General features: G+C 38.8%; 2 protein-coding genes across 2 annotated transcripts in view; one reads left to right on the forward strand and one right to left on the reverse strand.

Annotated features, from left to right (window-relative positions):
• Nucleotides 1-24,874, forward strand: part of RNF123 (ring finger protein 123) — a 124,949-nt gene that overhangs the window by 88,086 nt on the left and 11,989 nt on the right. The gene's annotated exons all lie outside the window — the stretch shown is intronic.
• Nucleotides 11,083-15,090, reverse strand: AMIGO3 (adhesion molecule with Ig like domain 3). Its single transcript, XM_060765720.2, is given in 2 exon segments — nt 11,083-14,463; nt 14,465-15,090. Coding segments are annotated over 2 exon segments (1,575 nt in total). The 5' UTR covers nt 14,488-15,090; the 3' UTR covers nt 11,083-12,911.

Consider the following 24,874-nt stretch of genomic DNA (forward strand, 5'->3'; position numbering starts at 1 on the left):
TTAGTTGAGCCTTAGATAATGGCTATAGAAACTGGCACTCTCCACGTTCCTCATTCTGTCCATCATGAGCTGCACTTGGCATCTGTACTGTTTCACTAGCAGACTGCTGGCAGATGCATCTGCTGAAAAAAAAAGTTAATGTGTCAGAGTGATAGCTTGTGGCAGGAATGCAAGGCAGCATCCTAGGACTTTGAAGATCACTAGAGCTATAATCAGTTATCTGCTGTTGAATTCCTGTTATAATTTAATCCTGCAATTGTTAATACACAAAGTAACATTACTGCAAAGCTGCAAAAGCAGTGTAATACATCCAGAAATGAGCATCATATGGCTCTCATTTCAGTTTATGCATCTGAAGTTGAGAAAAAGAGTTGCCATTGATCAGGCTTTCTGTCATAATCTATTTAAATAAAAATGCAATGATCCTTTTTTGGATCAACATAATTCAAAAACCACTGAGTGAATTGACACCAAATTTGGACATAATACACCTATACAACGAGTGATCATCACTCATAAAAGCACTGAAAAACAAAGTGGAAGAGACTTAAAAAGCCAAAAAATAAAAAATTACATTACAATGCATGCACAAAACCACATATATACAAATATATACATACACATATACACAGATATATATACGCACAAAACACATATACACAGACTGGGCCACGGCAACACATGGCAGGGGATGGCTAGTGAAGAATATTCATGAATGTGATGGTGTTGCAAATTTTATGGAAAAAAATAGCTAAATTGTGGGTGAATTGCGCTTCCTTTTGAGAGACTAAAGAATAATCACATGTTGGATATAGACTTACCAGAAAGGAAAAGTTTCTCGAAGTATTGAGAATATTGAGAATCTGCCCTAAGTCCCCTTGGGGGAGGTAGAGCGGAATACAAATAAAGTTTTATTATATTATTATTGCTTGTATTGATGTATTGTGGGCTTAGCCTCATGTAAGCTGCGCCGAATCTCTTGGGAGATGGTAGTGGGGTATAAATAAAGTATTATTATTATTATTATTATTATTATCAGTTCTTTCTTTTATGTATTGTCGAAGGCTTTCATGGCCGGAATCACCGGGAAGTTGTAGGTTTTTTTGGGCTATATGGCCATATTCTAGAGGCATTCTCTCCTGACATTTCACCTGTATCTATGGAAAGCATCCTCAGAGGTTGTGAGGTCTGTTGGAACTAGGCAAATTGGGTTTATATATCTGTGAAATGTCCAGGGTGGGACAAAGAACTCTTGTCTGTTGGAGCTAGGTGTTTCAACTGGCCACCTTGAATAGCATTTGATGGCCTGGCAGTTTTTTGGTGTGGCTTTTATGATTTTACTGGCATGTTCAAACTCTTCTTTGAAATATCATAGGTTTCCCTCACACACATGACCACTTCTAGACTCGGGGAACATCTCAAAAATTGTCATTTGTCAATTTCTACTGAGCATCCTTTAGTTTTTATTCAGACATATAAAGTCAAATGCCAACGCCTTAAATCAATAAATAGTTTTCTAAGATCTACAGAGATACTTGCAGGAACACCTCAGCAAGCGAGAGTCCAAAAGTGGCAGGCTAAAACCCAGCACCTCAATCCATGGCTGATAGTAAATGAGAGACTCCCTCCTGGGCACACAGAAGACTGAGGGACCTGGAAGGTGCTGAACAGACTGCGCTCTAGCACCACGAGATGCAGAGCCAACCTTAAGAAATGGAGCCACAAAGTGGAGTCCTCGACATGCGAGTGAGGAGAAGAGCAAACCGCAGACCACCTATTACAATGCAGGCTGACCCTGCCACATGCACAGTGGAGGACTTCCTTATAGCAACACCAGAGGCGCTCCAAGTGGCCAGCTACTGGTCAAAGGACTAATATGATGCAAAGTTTTTAAACTCTGTGTTTTTTAAATACATTACAACTGTACCCTTGGTTTGCTTCTGATACAATAAATAAATTATAGTCAAAGTATTAAAGTGCTTTAGCAATATTACTATTTAAGTATTAGGATCATTTACTTTTATTGCTAACATTCCTCTTTCCCTTGTTTAATTTCTGTTGACCCTGTGCCCAGGAAGCAATTTCTGTCTTTTCTGGTGGCAGTTCCCTTCACCTGTTCTACTGTAACACAAATTGTCATGGACAGGTACATTTCATTTCAGGAAATACTGGTTTAATTTAAACTTGCCTGATGAGTAGGAATAAAAGGTTTTTTTCTGAGATCTTTGTAGGGGGTGGGTTGGTCTATAGTGGCTCCAAGATGCTCTTTCATATTTCACAGAACATTTGGCTTTTGTATGAAGAAGTTATCTTCATATTTTGACTTTGTTGTCGTAGCTCTGAGATGAGCATAATAGAAAATTACTGCTCTGTGTACATTTGAGGTGCTCTCTGAATAAACATCTAGCGAGAGGTGCATCTTTCTGAAAATGTCAAAAGCTTTTAGCCTGTGTTTAAATACATGGAAATATGGTCTGAGTTGTGAATCTCATCTTTTCCCAGTGTAGTATGTTTTAAGCTGGCAAATCTGTTGTTTTTTCTTCAGAAGTGTGGGGACAGAAAACTCCTTTCCCTTAAGACATGCAGAACTGATGCTTAAGTTTTTAATATAAATATCAAGTGTTTAGGATGGAGTTTAATCATTTCCAACCACTGTATATCTTCTATATTGTGAACACTGTCTTGTAATATTGTGTGCCTTCAACTTGTTTCTGACTTATGGTGATTCTAAAGCAAACGGGGTTATCTTTACAAGATTTGTTCAGAGGGGGTTGCCTTTGCTTTACCTTGATGCTTAGAGAGTGTGACTCACCTAAGATTACCCAGTGGGTTTCCATTGTTGAATGAAGATTTCATCTTGGTGCCAAGAGTCATAGTTTGTGCTCAATTGTAGCATGTTGGCTTTCTCCTATCTGGTAATGGATCCAAAATTTATTGTAGGCACCAATGGCTCCTAAAGATTTGAGGATGGAACAAAAGGGCCAATTCCAAGGCCCTTCAGGTGTGCTGGAATGCTCTAGTATTTAAATAGCACCAAAATATAAAGAGTTGTTCTTTGGTAGCTCTTGTTTTATGGAACTCCCTTCCCTAGAGCTTACGTTAACATATTGTTTAAAGTCAGTGTGGAACAACTTCTTCTTTAAAAAATCTTGCTAATGAATAAAGCTGGAGTGAGTAGTACTTTTGGGAGAAGGAGACAATGCCAGTTCAGGGTAAAAGTGAGATTGTCCAAATTCTATCAATGAAGAGATTCGCAGCAGAAGATCTTTGACTTCTTTTCAGTGTTAAACTGTCAAGGGATCTTTGAAAACAAAATTCTCACAATTCCTGTGCACAGATTACTTTCCTCAAATAAATATGGTGCCATTTTGCTGCCGAGATGAACCTGTGATCAGAGAAGCTTTATTTCTGTCCTGCTGATATGTCTCAGTGAATGTTCATCAAACCTTAGCTATGTCAAGCAGTCTTAAAACATCGATCAGTTCTAGTCTAAATGCACCAATCTGTAGATAGATAGATAGATAGATAGATAGATAGACAGACAGACAGACAAACAAGCAGACACAAACACATACAGAGATTGATTTCATTACTTAAGATTTCTGAACTGATATGCCCGGCACTGATTATAAGGTGCAATTAGTTCAGCTAGACTCCATATTAGCTTACAGGGTGAACAATCTTTAGAGACAGGATCAAAACTAAAGCTGACAGGATGATGATTCTTGGAAATCAGTAGATAGTTATGGTCAGCCCACCTCAAAAAGGATGTTAGTTATCTGGAAAACTGAAAAAGAAAGCCAGCTAAACAGCAAAAGTGATCGCTGTGGAACAACTTCCCTTTACAGAAACATTACAATGCTTAGAGTTTATTACTTTACAAAATACATAGTGGGAGGAGGGAGGGAGAGACCAGGACATATGAGAGATTTATGGAATTTGCCATGCTAAGGAGAAAGTAATAGAGAAAATGTTCTCCCTTTAGAACTCAGGCTCATATATTGAAACTGAAGGACTGAAGACAAGTGGAAGTTCTTGACTCAATGCATGGTTTAAGGGGTTTCCTGCTATAAGATGTGGTGACCATACCCAACACAGATAGCTTTACATGATTGAGCAAAATTATGAAGGACAGGGTTCTCACTAGCTTCAGGATCAGAGGGAGCATTGTCTCTGAATAATGTTGTCAGGGAATGACAGCAGATGAAGATTAGTGCTTTTTGGGAGGTGGGCATTCCCAGGTGCATCTGGGAGCAAGCAGGAGGGTGGGTGGAAGTAGTCTTTCATCTGATCCAACTGGCTTCTGCTTGTTATGATCTGTTTCTAGATATGAAAGATGTTGGCTTTCCATTACACTGAGGACTGTGCTGCCATTTAGCTAGCAGGCTGTAACTCCCCCATGATATTACTTTAAATCGACAGCATCCTCACTAAGGCATTGTGCCTGGAGAAAGACTCTAGGGAACGTGGCCTTCCTATTGAAGGGCCACTTTTGAGCAGCCAGCTACATCAGTCCAGCTTGAATTCATGAGAAATTACTCAGAACTCCTGCAGCTCCCAATTTGGGACGAGAGCTGGCAGTTCTCAGTGTAGCCAATATTAGAAATTGCACCCTTCTTGCAAGGCACACTGTCCAGTTCCCATGGTCCTTGGCCATCTGATTTATGCCCTGGCCTGATAGGTACTTTTGTGACTTTCTAAGTGTATCAGAAGATGGCTCCATTGGTTTGTATTCTGTAGGAAATACCCTTTCTACAAATGGTTTCTTTACTGTTGCATGTGCGGGGTGAGGGGCATGACTCGGCAGCTTCTTGCTATTTCTTGGTAAAGCCTAAGTGGTATTATGCTGACCCATTAACTTTTATGTACAAGCAGTTTAGAAACTTCAGACTTGGCAGTGGAGTGTGTTCTTGATTGCTGTTGTGTTTTCTGAGAGGGCATAGTGCATTCCTGAGGGACAGTCATTAAACTTTCAAAGTCCTGTTCATCAGGGAAGCAGTTTTTCTTTACTAATGGAATCCCAGGGTTGTTTTTTCCCCCAATGAAAATATTCACCCCCACCCCCAAAATAAGCTTCTTGAACTCTGAAAGTTTGTATCTTAAGTGCATCTTCTGGTAATGAGGCACTGGACTTACTGCTGCAAAACAGCTGATGGTCTTGTTTTTAGGCAGTGCCTTCAATCTGCTAGGTCTAACAGAAATGTGTGTCTTGTTCTTTTCTCCAAACCTCTTGGTATTGCTTTTACTTGTGGGCTTCATTGTTTTTTACTTGTGGATTATGTTTTTGGGGTCGGGCAATGAAAGATGAGGTGATTCTGGAAAACTGGATGGGAAACCTGCTTGATGGTGCAACTGAAGACCAGTGGTGAGAGATGCTTAACTTAGTCCTATCATAAGATCAGTTTGCACATTCAAGACAAATGTGCCCTTCTGCGGTGAAAACAGGTTTATGTACTAGAACAGAGCAGGTAAGCCAGGGTTCGAATTCACGGGACAGGGTGAGCTCCCGCTGTTAGCCTCAGATTCTGCCAATCTATTAGTCCAAAAACATGCAAATGCAAGTAGATCAATAGGTACCACCTCAGCGGGAAGGTAAATGGCACTCCATGCAGTCATGCCAGCCACATGACGTAGGAGGTGTCTACAGACAACTCAGGCTCTTTGGCTTAGAAATGGAGATGAGCACCACTCCCAGAGCTGGAGATGAACACCACCTCTCAGAGTCAGAAGGGGAAGCCTTTCCCTTTATCTGTGTATCTGTGTTTCATTGTTTCTAGGCATTGAATGTCTGTGTATGCTGTAATCCACCCTGAGTCCCCTCGGGAAGATACAGCAGAATAAAATAAAGTATTATTATTATTAACATGTTTCTTGCATGAAGCCAGAGACTGGACATATAAACACTTCATATTAAAGACCTTTAAGTTCAGATATTTATTGTAAGTACCAGAAGTGAGCTTTAACCTCCCACCCCAAGCTTTTTTTCATTTCACCAATGTAGAGGGATTTTTTAAAAAAATGTAGGCAATTTAAACAGAGACTGGATGGCCATATGTCAGGGGTGCTTTGAATGTGCTTTTCCTGCATGGCAGGGGGTTTAACTAGATGGTGCATGTGGTCTCTTCCAACTCTTTTATTGATTCTATTGTGGTATTGGTATTGTTACTATTGAAAATAAGAAGACAGTTGATCATTTGCAAACACCTCAGAGATCTTCCAGTTGAGTGAGTCCTGCCCACTCCTAATATGTATACTATGGCTTTCAGAGAGTGAATTTTGTGATTTCACTACTTGGGGCCACTTGTGTAAAAACTTCAACAATAATGATGCAGCTAGGGGTACATATCAAAATGAATCTGCAAATGAATATTAAACCATTAGGGATAAAAGTCTTTCAGGTTTCCATTGTCACAAGGGGTGCTTTCCCTTCTTGCTGGTATTGCTTTTGGCTTTCCACAGAACAAATCAGATTTCACTGGCCTCCCTTCTGAAATACATTTTTTAGCAGCTTGAACCAACAAATTTACAAGTCTCTTGGGAAAATAAATGTAATGCCCCAGCATTTTTCTTCTTCTTGCTATGCTAACTCAACATGGGCTTCTTTGCCTTAATATCCCCTCCACACATGCACACTTTTTTTATTGTGGATTGAGATGACACTACTAGAATGTATGCAAAATGCTAACTTCAACTCCAACAGGAAGCAGTTGAGACGGGATGGTTTTCAAGCAGTGTGCAGATAGTGGAATGTGGTTACAGACGCATTTATGTTTTATGTATGTTTGATTCTGTCTGTCTTTTAGATGGAAAACAAACAGTACTCTGCATATGAGTAAGATAGTTGGAAATGAAGCATGGCCTTTGGGAGAATCTCATTAATTGGATATTTCGATTTTGCTTTTAATGATTTTGGACAGTTCTCTGGAATTATGTCTTTGTTGTTGTTACTTAGGAAGACACCCCCTTCCCCTTGCTTATATAACGAACCAAGAGAATCTTTGAGTTCTGTTCTTTGTCTTCTTGCTGCCTTGTGCCAGCTTGTGGTTCCCTTCCTCCCTGTCCTCATTTGGAAGGGAAGAAAAGGAAGACTCTAATCTCAAAACTTCTTTCTTCTCAATCATGAAAAGCAAATCACTTAGTGTTACATGTCAATTGCCTCTAATTGATCTACCTATTGGATTTCTTTCCTGTAATGGTCCTGTGTGGTAGGACTGCCCCTGATCAAGAGCCCTACAATGAGGGGGAAATTATGTGGTTTACCATGCTGGAAAAAATGCAAAACATAAACAGTTGTTCCCTCAATTGCCTCCAGAGAACATTGTTGGCCATTTTAAAACCACCCCCCATAGAAGAAACTTTTGTGGGGACTGAAATAATCCCCCTTCAAAATGTTGAAGAATTCGCCAGTCATTTCTAGTTTCTAAAAACATCTTAGCTGCAGAAGTGTGGCAGAAGTGTGAGGTGGAAAATGGAGAAGTGATAGCCTCACAGGTGCTCACACCTGCTCTACAAGACCATTTCTACCCAAAGAAAATAGAGACTTGACCTGAGTGAGTAAAAAACCCCAGTGGACACAGATAGTGTCCTTCTTAGTATTTGCATTGTTTGAGAGGAATAGGCCTTATTTATCCAGTATGACTTTCTCAACAGCTTTTTTGTTGATCTCCTGGGAAAGGTGGTCTAAATGAACAAAATAAACAAAATTTCAATGTGTATTTTCCTCTTTTTCTGACACTCTTGGGCATAGCAAGCTTTACAAGAAGATCAAACCAAAGGCAAAAGTAACTGACCTAGTGTCCTATACAGGCAGTCCACAAGTTTGGAACAAGATAGGTTGTGTAGATTTGTTCTTAAGTTGAATTTGTTTGGAAGTCAGAACAGGCACATTTTAAACTATATAAGTGTGTGTGTGTACCTATACACATACATACATGCTTTGGATAGCATAGGGAAGAGTTAACATCCCTGTGGTGTTTGTGTTGCTGTCTGTGCTCCAGTTGAGAAGATTTCACCTCACTTTCGGTCCCAGTAATAATTGGATTTTGGAAAATTTGGCTTGTTATGGAAACAAAGATTGATGATAAACTTCAGTGGAGATCTGCTTTCCTCATGATAACTCTTCCAGGAATGAATTTCCCTTCCTAGGGGCAGATTTCTCTCACTTCCTGTTGTCTCACTCCCATTTTCTCTCTTGCTTAGGAAAGGGTCACTATTTTTTCCTCCTCATCAAATATTTTTTGAAGGGAAGAGCCTTATTTTAATCCATATCCTTGCTAATTCTGGAATAGGAACCTACTTCCTTTCTCAGCCCAATAGTCATTTACAAAAAAAATGGAAGAGGTGAGGATTATCCCTTTACCCTTCCTTCTTCCCTGAAGGAGATATAATAATCCCTTTATGAATAATCTATATAGTGGAAAGTGTCCAGTGGAACCAGAATGGAAATCTAAAGAAATTCCATTTGAGCAAAGATTTAAAAGGGAAAAGGGGGAAATCACCAAAGAGGAATTCAAATTAAAAGCCAGCACATGTAGGAAGAATGTAAGAAAAGCTAAAGCACAGATTCAAGCCAGGCTGGGTAGAGAGGTCAAAAACAAAAAGGGCTTGCTGTTATGTCTGTTTTAAAGGAAAGAAGTAAAGTAACTGAGTAGAGACAATGGCAAAATGCTAATATGAGACAGAGAAAAGGCAGAACTATTCAACACCTTTTTGCCTCAGTTTCCCCCCCAAGAGGAAAATAGGGCTTGATTTGGGAAAAATGGAGCAGATGATGAAGTAGGGAGGATTTAACACAGAATATTTTATTTATTTATTTATTTATTTATTTGCCATACTTGTACCCCACCCTTCTCTACTCTGACAGGGGGGACTCAAGGTGCCTTAAAGTAGCACACACGTCGTGCCTCAACAACAATTACCTAAACATTTCAAAAATTGCAACATATTAAAACAGAGTTAAAACAGATTAAAATTAAAAACTTAGAAAACATGCCATCCAAAGTTCATGGTCTGAGTCTGTTCCAAGGTCAAATTGCCCAGGATTTCCATTCGAAATACTACATTGCCCTGGTTTCCAAAGGCCTGCTCACAGAGCCAGGTTTTGACTCTTTTCCTAAATGCTAATAGGGAGGGAGCTGCTCTGATGTCACTGTTTTGCTGTTGTAATTTTAGAGTTTTTTAATACTGGTAGCCAGATTTTGTTCATTTTCAGTATTAAAAAACCAGTATTAAAAAACTCTAAAATTACAACATAAAAACAGCAGAGACGAAACAACCAGGCACATCTTAACACCTCTCAACAAAAGGTTTTCCCAGGCTCAGGCAGGCCTTCAAATGTTAATGAAGGTGATCAGCTGAAACATTCACACCTAGCTCTAGCAGAGAAGAGCTCTTTGCCCCACCCCAGCCATTCCACAGATATATAAACCCATTGTCCTATTTCCAACAGACCTCACTACCTCTGAGGATGCTTGCCATAGATGCAGGCGAAACGTCAGGAGAAATGCCTCTAGAACATGGCCCTATAGCCCAAAAAAACCCATAAGAACCTTTTTATATTTGATAACAATGGAAAAAAGATAAAGATATAAGATATCAAAAATGCCTCTTTTCTATATCCACTCTTGTACCCTTCCTCGATCCTCATATATTTTTCAATAAAAATTATATGGAAAAAAATATTCAGCATCACATTCAACTTCAAAGCATGCCCCTTGGGTGCCCATAATGATGCCTAAGCAAAGAGAATTTTACCGTTTCTTCTTCCAGCCATCCCTGCATAGCAGATCCCTTGGCTGAGAATCTTCTGATATGCAGAGTTAGTAGACATAGTGTTAGAACCCTCACAGTATGATTTAAAGAAGCCCTGGAGATGGTTTGTGCTGTGTTTGGGCAGAAGAGGAATGCTTTGGTCTTATTTTTCTTGAAAGGATTCAACTGTGCTCCACTTCTTGCAAGAGCATGAACTGATAAAGTGTGCAGGAAGTGGTGCATGTTCATTTCCCCACCCTGCCCTAATCATCAGCAGAGAACAACATGTTGATTGCACCCTCAGTGTTTTAAATCTCAGTTGTGAGAATTCATAAGAGTGTGTTTGGTGGCAGCTTTACTCTGGATATTAGCTTTCAGCATACTGCAAGATACTTTTTGAAGCTTTTGTAGCCAAGGGGTACACAGGGAAATCCAGTAGTGATTTGATTGCTTATCCATTACAAGTGGGCTGGGGCTAAATCTAGCCTGCCTGTGGTCCCAAGCCAATCCCTCTGAGGTTCCCCAGATGGGTATGCACCCTTCCTCATGACACTGTTGGTTTCTTAACTTTTGTAGGTTCTTCACTCTAAAAGGTTGAAATTCCTCTCCTAGTTACTGGCAGAAACAGGCATTTTGGATGCCCCTCCTTTGCCATTAGCCTCACACATTACTGGAGTGTGCTCCCTGAGAATTGCTCTGAAATTGAATTTGACTCTTGGGATGGAAGTCTGATTTCTGAAAAATTCAGTGGTTGACAATGCTACCACAACCCACAGAAATGTGTAAACAAAATGATATACTAATTAAAACGACTGCGCTTTATCAAACTGCTAATGCTGTTGTCCATCACCTTCACCTTAGGCAGAAATGTTTTGTTTACTGCCATGTTATCCATAGCCATCTAATCCCATATTTGTTGGCTTCAGGTGGCAGAGATATCTCTGTACCATTTCATGTCCAGGTATTTCTTGCCATCATCGCCATTACCATCGTTGTCTCTGTGTAATGTGCTTAGAATCAACAAAATCTATCATACAGATAAAAATGACACTTTCTCTTGCAGGATCACAGTTGCCTTTTACACTAAACAGTGTATTCCGCTCATGATTATAGCCAACTCATCAAATCTAAATTATGCTACAATTTGGATTTATAAAGAGAGATATCTGTAACATTTAATATGCTAGACTGCCTGCTCCTTCTGAAATGAGCATATTCATGTGGGATGAAATTGAATATATTGCATTGAATTTTTCCTGGCCACAGATGAAGTTGAAGCCAGCTCTGTCCTATGCTGTAGTGAGACAAATACACTTTCTGACACAAGAAACATTTTCTCAAAAATAGGGATCTTTATTTAAGTGTAACTCAAGAGGACATCTAGCCCCAGGTTACAATTTCTCATTACATGTATTGGAGCGCTACCAAAATAGCTTGGTTCTCCCAAGAAAATCTGTCCTTCTCAAGAAGAAAGAAGTCAGGGCTATTGTTCATATAAAACCTGCATTTATACGTGCTGAACAATGCATGATAAGGTGCTTTGTATTATTTTAAATGCATGAATAGGCTAATACATTCCTGAATGTTGATATTTACAGTTGTTTTGGCGCAAGGAGAGGAAGAGATGAATGATAAGGAAATATTAGTTTGAATGGTTGTGTTTCTAATATATAGTCCTGTTGTCATATAATAACTTAGAGAAACAAGAGATGGTTCCTGCATCTGTTTAATCCATCTAAATAAATGCATCTGCTTAAGGTCAAATATACACCAAATGCAAGTAATATACTTAATTGTACATTCATTGTGCATAAATGTACTTAAATTTCATATTAAATGCATTTAATTGTACATTAAAAATCAATACTAGTACTATCACATTATTTTTAACTTTATATGAATACTCATCTGCTTTGGCCCCAAATTTACTCCTGATGGCAGCATGGAAAGGCTTTTGCACTTCTCAAACAAAAGGATAATTTTCTGCATTCCATTTTTTAAAAAATACTGAAAAATGTCCAAAAACATTGAAGTTCCAAGCTAGAAGAAATTTATCATAGCTGTAATGCTATCTAATTGCCAATGGAAAATGCAACATTGAAAAAGCTTGCTTCTTAAAAGAGAAACTGTTCAATTTGTCCAGTGAAATACAGTAGTGTGTTAAGCAGTTAAAGCAAAAGATCAACACTGGCACTTACATGATTGACTGTGTGTGTGTATATCCAACTTGTTGTGAGGTGGTTACCTGGAACAGGACTTCTGGCCTCTCTAGAGAGGATATTGCTTCCGTGTTTAACTATGCTGTGAGTTATTCTAGATAGCCTGGAATTTGGAAAGGATGGACTCAGGAATTTATTTTCCAAATCAGTAATTATACTGTGTAACAGTTCTTGTTTCTGAGTTATAATGTCATTTCCTCCTAATGGATTCTATTATAAAAACATGGGGAAAGTTTATTAAACTGCAAAAACTTTGTTTTTGCGGGACATCTTGCAACACATTTTGCTATAGTTTTTTAATGAATATCTCATACAGTCTCAACCACTTCAACATAGTTTGTGGCAGCAACAAAAGCAAGGTTTCTGGAATATAACAACTACTTTCAAAGTAAGTACTGCACAAATAAACAGGAAATAGCACTTTCAAACTAGGAACAGAAACATTTTCAAATTTTGTTACATAGTGTTATGAAAGCAGTAGTTGGCTAAAACACTTTAAAAGTTTTTTTAAACCTCCCCTGTTAGTGAAACAAGGGCATTTCTGGAAATGAAATCATAGGGTTTTTAATAGAAAATGTTTATTCTCTGAAGGTTAAAACTATGCCACAAACTTGTATTCCACAGTAGTTTTCAAAAGCGACGTACCCTGTGCTACAATCATATTGTCTCTGTTATCGAGTAGGTTGCAGTCATCTAGGATGTATAGAGAGTGTTTACTCTCTTCCATGATAAGGACATTATTTCTCTTGTGCATAGTAAATAGTTTATGAAACAGTCATATTAGAATAAAAAAATCACTCTCCTTTATGGGAGAAATCTCAATCAATTATCCTTCACCCAAGGAGCATTTTTAAAACTTCTGTGTTTGTTTTGGTGAAGAAACTCTTTATAAATATGCCTTGTTTTTTCTCTTACTCCTCCACTCTTGCTCGGGGTTGCTTGCTACCCATTTGCTGGTGAATGTGCTCTTGCCTCGTAGGATGTGAAGGCAAGGTCAGAAAAGGCTGAGCTGCTGGATTCAGTATCCAACTTAAGCTGCAGAAATTTAGGACTTCGAGCATCTGGAAAGTCCTCACTGACAGCCAGCTTGACCTTGCCATTCTGTCTCTCCTTGATGGGCTCCAGGAAAACAACATGCTTGTTTGCACTGATCTTGCGATTAATGGCTGGTGGGGTGGTGCTGAGAATGGATGACTGGGCACTGCAGTCTTGAGGAGGATTTACAGGCTTCTTGCAGCACTTTGAGCAGTTACATGGCGTGATGTACAAGTACAGCAGGACCAGAACCAAGCTCACAACACATCCAAGGAGAGTGGTTAGACCAGTATTGAAGGACTCCACTGGCTTGGGATACTGGACAGTGATGTTGACTTTATGTGTCCTGTTGATCTTTTGGACCTCACTGATAGCTATGCATACATAAACTCCAGAATGCAAAGTTTTGGCATTTATTATCTTTAAGCTTCCATTTTTGAAAAGCTGATGTGTCTTATCAGTGTGTTTCAAATACATAAATAATTCATAGCGGGGAGAGAACCACTGGTAGGTGGTGGTATTGTCCTCATGGAAGCCTGTGTTGCAGTCTATTATCAAGGATTCTCCCACTTTGCAGTGCACTTTTGGAATAGCTGCTTTCCTCTGATTCTCTGAACAATTATCAAAATACTCATTGTATTTGAAAGTTTTGAGTAATGACCGTGGCTCATGAGCATAGATTTTGCAAGTATGTTCCTCTATGAAATCTTGCACAGAACTGAAACCATGGTGCTTCCATTCCTGGAACATCTGGTGGACAGAACAGTCACATTTCACAGGATTGTTGTGAAGATATAAGCCATTTTTAACGTACCTTGGCAAGGACCTTATTACTTCAACAGGAATGGTACTCAGGTTGTTCGTGGACAGATCAAGAGTTCTCAGATAAGGATGTTCAAGTCTTTGAATGAATTCAAATGGAAATTTGGTTAGCCTGTTCCAACTCAGATAGACTTTTCTTAAACTGGTTAGCTTGACAAAGGCGTTTTCATCAATGTGTACAATCTTGTTATTGTACAGCAAGAGTTCTTTCAAATTCACAAGGTCTTCAAAGTAATATCCTTCCACAGTGTGCAGGCAGTTGGAGGACATGTCCAGGTGTGCAAGGTCAGTGACATCGTAGAACACTTTTTGTGAGATGTTGCTGATTTTATTGTGGCTGATCCGTAGGATTTGGAGGCGTGGTAAGGCGGCCAGCCAATTACCATTAAGCCAAGCAATGTTGTTGTGGCTGAGATCGAGGGTAGTAGTTGTGGGAGGCAGTGTGACCGGAACCTGTTCAAGGCTCTGATTTGCACAACTCAAGAGATCAGCAGTGCAGATGCAACCATCAGGACAGTTTGCTAGAACATAAAATTTGTTTAAGTTGCTAAGCTGAATACACAGTTCAAAAAATAGAAGCTTCCCAAGGAATTTCCAAATAGATATAGCCAATGTCAGCACATTCATTGTGTAACAGTTCACCTTGTGTTGCCAGCAGCATGGAACAACGCTGTCAGAAGTAAAATCCACACAATATTATGCTGCCATGAAATTTCTGCTCAGGATGTGCTGTTTTCAGGAGTTGTACAAACTTGCAAGAAGCTCAAGTATGGTTGTTCTAATCTTTTTAAAGGAAAATGCATCAGTGTATATTATCTTGAACTCTACTTCATAAGCCTTTGAAAGATTTGTAAGGTTACCTCCAAATAATCTAACCTTTCATCCTTTTGGAGCTTCTTGGTGGACAGAGATATTGGATCCATTTGCTTCTTAGCTGAGCTTAATTCCTTAAAGCCCAAAGTTTCCATAAATGGATCCCCATCTTGACGTTAAGCAACTCCTCCACAAGAGGGTCAGGTAGGAGGGTGTCCCTTCTCCTCTGTAATCCCAAATAGAAAAGGTAAAGATGGCAGCTCTTACCCTTGTTATCTTCGTTTCTGGGTTATCCTGAGGAGCATCATTCCTTCTGGCTGCCCGTATTGTGTTTCAGCTGTGCTCAGTGTATGCAAACACTTTCTCCCTCTTCTGTTCCTATTTACAAGCTGTCTGTGAAGACTTACTGAAGGGTAAGTCCTGTGGGCAGAGAGCAATGCTATTGGTTTGTGTTAAGAAGGAGTCAGAATAGAAGGGGAGGAGAAAAGAGAACCAATCATGAAGGATTTTTTTTTGAATGGCTTGTTGTTTCTTTGTGATGCCATGTGGGGGCAGCACAGTCCTTTGGAGTGTTTCTGGGATTTGCCATATCAAAGTGGCACAGGAAACTGCAGTAATTGGAGCCAGCAGAATAATTACAAGGAGAAGCAAGAAGAAAGAAAGGGAGAGCCTCAGTAAACGAAGGAAGATAATGATCTTGTTGAGTAGCCCTGGCTATTTTGTTTTCCCAATTGCTTTAGTGTGGAGCTGATAAGGCTTCTCAGATTAAATATTTCTTCATTGCTGTGCTCACTAACATGGATCATGATCTCACAGTAGTGAAATATGCACAACTTAGACTACAGGTCCATTATATCCACAGAGTAGGATATACTCTATAAGAATAGGACTCTGGAAACCAGTTCTCTAATTCCCGGTTGGACTGGGTGACCTTGGGCAAGTCACACACACTCAGTCCCAGAAAAACTTATGAGAAGTTTGCCTTATGGTCTCCATAAGTCACAAATAACTTGAACACACACAACAACATAAAGATATCAACGTAACCACTTGCAACCACAAATATAATAATAATAGCTTAGCTAGGGAAAGTGTTATATGAGTTTTTGTTTGATGACTTGTTCACATAGCATTCTTAATTTACTCATGGAGAAAGCTTGGGCAGTCATTGTTCATACATTCTGTGAGTAAGTTGGGAGCAAATACAAAATGCTTCCTTACTTGACAGTCCATGATATCCCCTTACCACAAGCAAGGCAAATTGAGGTTTCTTTGATGTTTTGGACTCCGGGCTTCTACTTTCATTGTGATATGTAATTTGAGGCTTGCTTTCTTTTGAAGTTAATGAGTAACTCCCTTGGCACTGTTTCAAACTTTCCCACCGAGGCTCTTACCAGGAAAGGGTCTGTTGAGAGAAGGCTGCTAGCTGGAGGCAATGACATCCTTTCTGTTGCTATGCTGAATTTTCACTACACTTGTGATCTGTTCTTTCAGTCTTTTCCCCTTTGCTGCTACCTTAATTTTAGCAAACTGAGATAGCAGTAGGATACAGCCTCATTATCCCAGCAATGTTATTCTGTACTGAAATAAAACTGTATCTTATACCATGTACAGATACCAGGGACAGAATTCTCATGGACAGATACATAGAGTTGAAAGGGCAGAAAGAGCTAGCTACAACCATTGTCCTTTTTTAGTGTTTAATACATACTGCAACTGGCCCATTGCACATAGTTATTTGGACACCTTACGATTTCCCACACTTACATTTGCATATATTTCTTTAGCATTTTCCCACTATGTGCTTCCTATTTCTATCTTTCCTCACTAATTTCTCTCAGCAGTTGTATCTTGACCTTCACTATGAATAGGTCCACATATTGTCAGAGATGGGAAGCCTACTGAGGCTATTGCACTGAGAAAAGATCTAGTACAACAAGCAGTCTCAGATCAGTATGATAAAACAAAGGGAGGCAGAGCTGCTTGGTATTTACCTACTAACTTTGACCCTGTAGAAACCTATGATTGCTCTGCAAGGTCAACATGAGGTAAGAATGTCAGCACATGCATTTAATTTACCATTTGTGCTCTGCACTGCGTAAGCAGGCGTGAATGTTGACCAGGCATGTCAGGAGAGTAATGGTTGGGGCAGAAAGAGCAGGGGCTGAAGTGTAATTTCCAGTCTACTGTGTTTTAGAGAAGTACAAATCAAAGCCAAGTAGTTGGTTTCCATTAGGATGACAAATGACTAATTTGGCTGCTGCTGCAGCTGATGAATGAGATGGGCACTTAACCCTCTATTTTCCACTTGCAGATAAAGTGATCTGTAATAGAGATTTGTCAGATGTTTTCTTATGTGCTGGTTCTTTGCAACGTACCAGCACATAAGAAAACACCTGACAAATTTCTGTTCCAAAACACTTTCTCTGCAAGTGGAAAATGCAGTACAAGTTCCTCCATAGTTCCTTTTATCTGAGTTACTCTGTTTACCTTTTTATTTTCCTCTTTTCTCTGCCAGAGATGAGATCCACTAGAATAGCATGATTTTGTCTCTTGTGATAGACAACTCATGCTCTGTTTTAAAGTCCTGTTTTACAGTAAACATACCACCTCTTAATAACTCTTTAACCCCAGAATCTATGCCTATATTTGCAGACAGTGAAAAAAATTTCAACGCAGTAAAAGACATAATATAAATGATTTTGTTGTTGTTGTTAACTGTCATCATGTTGACTTCAACTTACAGCAACCCTGTGAATGAGAGACCTCCAAGTCACCCTGTCATCAATAGTCCTACTCAGATCTTGCAGACGTGGGACCATAACATTTTATTGAGTCTTTTTGTCTATAATATGGCCTTCTTTTTGGTGTTTTTACTGTCATTTTTGAATTGGTCTTCCTATTATCCCATCTTATTTGAAGGTTTCCATCATTTTTCCATTAGCAGAGAAGTTCCCTATTGATAATTTTTGGGACTACAGAGCAGTGGCACCCACTTCAGTCATCATGAACTGCCTTGAAAATCTGGCCTGTAGGCATATAATTTCATACCTTATATATACATTTGATAATCATCCATTTGTATATAAAACTAACAGATCTATGGAGGATGCTATAGCCATCATTCTTCACACTGCTCTGACTCATCTGGAATAATGGCAGAACTATGTGAGGGTGCTTTTTGCAGACTTTAGTTCTGCATTTAACACAATTCTTCCACATATATTGGTGCCTAAATTTATGGATCTTGGACTTACATATTCAATCTGTTTTTGGATTATGAACTTCTTCCCTGGATGTTCCCAGAGGGTTAGACTAGGTAATCATATCTCTTTAGCTCTTATTTTAAACACTGGTATGCCACAGAGCTGTTTGTTGAGTCCCCTACTTTATACTCTTTACACATATGATTGCTCCCCATTCACCATACTAATATCATTGTTAAATTTGCAGATGATACAACAGTGGTGGGGCTTATCTCTGAAGAGGCTGAATCTGACATCCAGGATGAGGTGGGCTGGCTGCTCTTGTGGTTCACGGACAATAATTTGGTTCTTAACATTAATAAGACTAAGGATCATATAGTAGATTACAGAAGGAATAGATCAGAAATTCAGCCTTTTGTTATAATGTGCCCAGAGAATTATTGGTTGTCCTGTCCCTTCTTTGGAAGAACTGTATAATTCCCACTGCTTTAAGAAAGCTCAAAATATTCTTAAGGATCCATCTCAGCCTGGAGAGAGAGAGAGATATTGCTACTATCTGGCAGGCGATATAGGATGATCAAACAAGGACAGATAGACAGAGATAGCTTTTATCCTAGAGTTGACTATATATTTTCACTGATGTGGCATTAGGTGTTGTGAAATAGTGATTAGAATATGGAAGGATGGGTGTTTTGTTTTGTAATTGTACATATATAATGTGATTGAGGACGGCATTTAATTTCACTGTATGGTGTACAATGACAATAAAGTTATTCTATTCTATTCTGTCATCTACCATTTTTGTCTTTTCTAGGGAGTCACGTCTTCTCATGATATGGCCAAAGTATGCCAGCCTCAATTTAGACATTTGGATTCTAAGGAGAGTTCAGATTTGATTTGATCTAGGACCCATTGATTTGTCTTTTTAGCAGTCCGTGATACCCATAGGACTCTTCCTCCAACACCATGTTTCACTGTCCAGTTTTCACAAGAAATGAAAAATGTGATAATGCAATGGTATCAGCAAACCTAACTTTAGTGTTCAATGATATTTCTTCACACTTCAGATTCTTGTCTAGTTTCTCCATAGCTACTCTCCTAAACCCTAGTCTTCTTCTGATGGCTTGTCTGCAGTCGCCATTCCTATTAATGACTGAGTTATTGTCTACCTTAAAGTTAGATAGAGAATGATGGAATCATATATTTGCAAGAGACCCCAATTGTTTTTTACTTTTGCAGCTATCCTTTGCCTCTAATCACATCAGACTGACTATAATATGGCATCATCTGCATATCTTAAATGTGGTGTTTCTTTTAAAAAAAACTTGTCTCTTTCCTCCAAGTCTAATCTTGCTTTATGTTTTATATGTTCAGCATACCATTAAACAGGATGATGAAATTCAGCATTGCTTGAGTCATTTACCAATTGGAAATAATTCCATTTCTTTTTATACTGACAGTGGCCTCTTGTCATATCAGGACAATCAGATGTTGTGCACAGAATTTTTAAAAGTGATTTTAAGGATCTATGCAATCACTAACTTTTTATAATCTTTAAAGCACAGGCTGATGTTTTTCTTAAATTCTTTGGTGTACTTTATTATCCAACTTGTGTTTGCAATAGGATTTCTAATGCCTCTTCCTTTCTTCAACCCAGTTGGACCTTTGAAATTTCTCTCTGAATATATGGTAAAAATTGTAATATTTTAAGTATCCTTTTTTTTGCATGGGAGATCAATGCAATCCCCTTTCTTGGAAATAAGAACATATGTATTGTTGAAGGCTTTCATGACCGGAATCACCGTGTTGTTGTAGGCTTTTCGGGCTGTATGGCCATGTTCTAGAAGCATTCTCTCCTGACGTTTCACCTGCATCTGTGGCAGGCATCCTTAGAGGTTGTGAGGTCTGGAACATATATTGGGTGTTTCCAGAGATACTTAGGACAGGAAGAAGTCTTAGAGAATTTATTATTCAAACTAAGTCTTGTTTGAGAAGGACAGTTTTCCTCGGTTGAGTTGAGTTCCTGTATCCTTTAGTTATCCCTTAGCCCTAGCTTGCTCCTCATTCCTGTTCTCTGAGTTTAGTCTTAAGTCCTTTCTTGTTGATCTTGATTTCTGGCTTGCTTCTTGTTCCTGTTTTATAGTTTGTCCTTCAGCTCTGACTACCAATTTTGTCCCAAATGTCCTGTCTCATGTCAGAATTGATGCCTGTCTCTAGCTCTGACAACCGGAGACAAAGACTGTCCCACTCAAACTGATCTGATGCCTGGATCCAAGGAAGAGGATTGCACAGTACATGTAATCTATCTTCTTTATTAGATGGTGAGTTCAGTAGTTGGGAGAAGACGTATTTCTAAATAACTTTCCTTTGCACAATTTGGCTCTGTGTACTTTCTCACATTAGATAAGCTTCATTGACACATTTTATTTTTCTGTGGCATTAACAGAGAGAGAGAGAGAGAGAGAGAGAGAGAATAATTGGAATGTGCACCTCCTCTTTCTTCGTTTTATTAATCCATCTAAAGAACTGCAATGAATCCTTTGAAATATGGGTTTTGCAGTTTTCTTTTTACGTGTACTGCAAAAATCACCCTATCTTAGTGAAAAGGGAACCATGTTTTGAAATTTTAAATCGCTGTTGATATTTTTATCCAGAACACAGAAGGGGAAATAACATTGGGGGCAGAAGCTTGGTTTGTATCTCTCTTTCTACACTGTTTAATTTTCACTCACAAATAGCAATCAGTGGTTAATAGCTCGGGGGATCAATCCTTTATGCTAGAAATGGTTCACTGCTTGCCATAATGAATATCCTGGATGCTCATGTCTAAATGTGTGTGTCCAAAAGCTAGCATGACAACTATTTGACAAAATCCATAAATTAACAAGATCCAAGCAACTTATTAATTGCTTCTTGGATATGTTTAATGCTAAGCTATTAGGCTATAGCTAGTGACAATGGTCTGCTGTGTTTTCAATGAATCCGGGACTGCAACTGTGCTACACTGCAAAATCACTGACAAAATTAGACATACACATGCTATAACTCAATCTGCCCAGGAAACACAGCCATCTACACAAAAGCCTACAAACACAATATGTACACCACCACCACTAGTGGTAGCACCAAAATGCATTTATTAAAACTACCGGGATGCCCCACTTTCCTTCTTGATCTCTCTTCCTTTTTTGTGTCCCAATTTTCCTCTATGAGATAAAAATGACAGTGCTTTCCAATTTCCACATGTGAACTGTTTTCTTCCTGATCTCCTAATTTTCCTTTCAGTCAATATCTCTTTTGAATTGTGATTGCAGAAAAGAACAGAGTGCATCCTCTGTGTGAAGTTACCCTAAAGCAAGCAATAAATGAATTAATTCCTCCTCTCTGATTTTGAATTGGAGTAAAGTACAGAAAGATAAAACCTTTTGCTGGCAGCCGGTGTCAAACACACTTGTCAACAAAGCAAATGACACAGAGCAGGCAAAACTTTGCAGGTTGGGTCTTTGTTCTTGCTGTGATCCTTCAAGTCACTTCTGACTTATGTGAATCTGTCACAGATTCTTTTGTGCAAGATGTGTTCAGAGAGGTGTTGTCCTTGCCTCTCTCTTTCTGAGGCTAAGAGATTGTGACTTGCCCAAGCCCTTCCTTAATCCAAAAGTATGTGAGGCTTGAGCTGGCTAGGGCTATGACCTTGCTGTTTCCCACTAAAAGTGGCAAAGTGGGCATAAACGTTGGTATCACTTGTCTAGAAGTGCCTTCCAATAGTATGCAAGGGACAAAAAATGTTTGGTCTGGCATGGTTCTTATTGAAGCAGTAATTCTGGACTAGAGTTGCCAATTCTACCTGAGAAACTTCTTGGAGTTTTTTTCAAACTGAGGTTGAATTTCTTATTGTTACTTTACCTGTCTGAATTTACACATCTTTAATGTAATCCCAAACTTGGAAAACCAGGCATTAAAGACCAGGTACCACATTTTGTTTTATTTATTTACAAATCCACCTTCATTTATCATGGGCTCCTTTCAACAATTAGTTGCGATATTTGTTGTTGTAATTCTTGGGGTTTTGTTTTTGGCTTTTCTTTTGGATATCCCAACAAGATTCCTTTTTCAATTATTTGGCTTTGTTTAGGGTATAAAGCAACCAGCTAATGTTATGGCTCTGTTAAACTGAATGTAAGCTGACAAGTCTTATTTTGTACACCTTTTGTCCCAAACTGTTTTCCAGTAAATTCGGGCACCAACTGTGACATTTTATTCCCTCTCAACATCTGGATTTCTTTTAAATTCCGAGACATATTTCTGGGGGAAATAACCTTTTCATTCATATATATATATATATATGAATGTATAATTATAGTGTAGCAGTTCATCAGCAAATGGTAATGATACTGGGGGAGGAGGATTAAAATTCAAGGAAGAGAAAATATTTCTTTCAAACTGTAGGACTACTTCAGTAAAGCATATCTAGTTTTTTTTTTTAAAAAAACTTTATAAGATCACAGGTGCAAGTCCATAGAATTGGATCCAAGAACAAGAAGCTTGTTCAGAAACATGGCATTTGATGGCAGACCATAGTGGTGGCATGCCACACCTCCAGTATTAGCCTGAAGAGGTTCTTGCAGATCAATGTCAATTCCTTTATTCCAGATCAGACCTGGAAGGCTAGCAATTCTGTAATAGAGCTCAGTAACTGGGTCATTCCAGGCTCGCCATCTGAAGGATTGCCAATTCAGGTATGCTTAGCCTGGAGAAAAGAAGGCTGAGAAGGGAGCTGATAGCCATGTTTACATATTTAAAAGGATGTCACATTGAGGAGTAAACAAACTTATTTCCAGCTGCTCTAAAGACCAGAACACAGAGCAATGGATTGAAATTTCAGGAAAAAAACTTCCTGATGATAAGAGCTGTTTGGCAGTGGAATATGTTGCCTTGAAATGTGATGGAGTCTCCTTCTCTGGAGGTCTTTAGGCAGACACTAGTCATTCATCGGAGATGCTTTGATTACGTGTTCCTGCATGGAAGGGGGTTAGTCTGGATGGCCCTTAGCATTTCTTTCAATTCTGTGGTTCTGTGATTCTAGTCTGTCTATGCCACACCACATTTTGTAAGGATTCGGGCAATTTGTTACCTCTCCTTTCTAAAAATGTTCATACTTGGAAAGGTTGCATGTTGGGGGTAGGGGTGGGGGGAGTCTGTCACACCAATCATCTCCCTGACATAGTCATTTTCTATTTGTAGAAACAGATTCCATAATGTGAGTCCCCAAATGCACTTTTGAAATGATACTTTTATGACAATTTTACCACTTCAGTAAAAGCTAGACCTCTGCTGTGTAATGCGCTGAACAGGAAAAGTAATTAAATTATTTCAATTAGTTTTTGCTATCAGGAAGAGATCTGCAGGTTGTAATTCCATTAGACCTAACATGCTTGAATTGAACTTTCCTCTTAGAATTTTTCAAGCGACACAGAGCCTCTTAAGTGACAGCCGATGGAGAAAATAGCACAAAATCTGTTAGCAAAATACAGCAGCTCCATTAAAACAAAAATGGTTTGTGAAATGTTATATGTGACGCTTCAGTAGGAAGAGTCAAGTTCAATACAAAATATCTCGCTCACTAATGTAGCGAGTTGTGGTCCCTGCCACCAAGCAAATGAGTTTTGGAGCCCTTCTTAGCATTATGCCCAATTGTCCAATGCTTTGATAGGGTTCATTTAGACCAGTGAGCCAGTTGGATCCTTTTTGCATTAGCAAAAGTTCAGGACTGGGAAAAGATAAGAAGGCTGAAAACAGACTAAGCGAGGGGATTTTGTGTTCTCCTGGAAACACACCTGAAGAGGACTACTGTATTTTCTGATTGAAGTTTGTCGCTTGTTTTTCTTCTTTGTTTCTATTTTTCATTCTTGCACAGGGCTGAATGTATAGTGCATTTAGTTCTTTATGTTAGTAGGTTGCTTACCTTCTGAGTATGGGAACACATAGCTCTGTAATGATGAAGCCTCTTACCATTCTTTCACATTCTTAGGGATAATTTAACACTGGATGAACACTCTGTAGAGCCCAGAGGGCCATCTCAGCTGCAATTTGGGATAACTGGGAGACATGACCAATGGTACATACACTTCCACTCCCATAAGTTAAAAATAGATGTGTTATAACTATTAAATGTGTCTTGGCACTTGGTGAGATCTGATAGTGTAATGACTCTTTGAGAGAGTTACCTGTTAAGACGATGCTTCCTTACCATGTTTTAGCTCTGGGTGGAAACAGGAGAAGGAAGAAGTAAAACACTTTTCATAATCCCTTCTAATCAAGTATCATTAAGTCTTTGTGCACTAACTCTGGGTAATTGAAATGCTGTTTATTCTTAAATGTTTTAGTTTATTCTTAAATGTTTTAGGATTAATAATGTAGCAAATTCTTGAGAAGCTTAAATACTGAACTGTTGAATGGTTTTGGTAGCTGATGTTGACTTTCTTGGTGGATTAATCATTAGAGCCAAATATTCATAATATAGATGTGCCCATCAATAGTTATTTTTCTGTAGTAGACCTTGGATTACAACCAGGACTATAATTTCTGATTTGTTATATGTTTATTCCCAGTAGGGAGAAGGTCAGTTTTTATTGCACTGTCTTTCGGATATTTTCAGATCTATTCTAATCCTTCCTATGTGAGTGACAGAATGAGTAGATCAGAAGAATTACAGAAACATGGCATTTGTTGGCTATTAATGGACATGTCAGAGGCACAACCCTGTTTTTTAACTCCTTTACTTCTTGATTGTTTGATGCATTTTGTAGATGTAGTCATATCTAGTAAATTTTTTCTGTATAGTTTTCATCCTTAAAAGCTCATTGCATTCTCTCCCATCCATTTTGATGTGTAACTTGCAGGAAGTGAACCATAGAGAATGGATTTGTTTCCAGCGCATAGCCCGAAGCTCTTCAGAACTCATTTCTAATTATTTGCCTCTTCTGAATAGTCTCTTTGTTTTTAAATAAATGTAAATAATGTAATATATCC

Source organism: Anolis sagrei, chromosome 2 (assembly GCF_037176765.1).
Source record: "Anolis sagrei isolate rAnoSag1 chromosome 2, rAnoSag1.mat, whole genome shotgun sequence".
NCBI lineage: Eukaryota > Metazoa > Chordata > Lepidosauria > Squamata > Dactyloidae > Anolis > Anolis sagrei.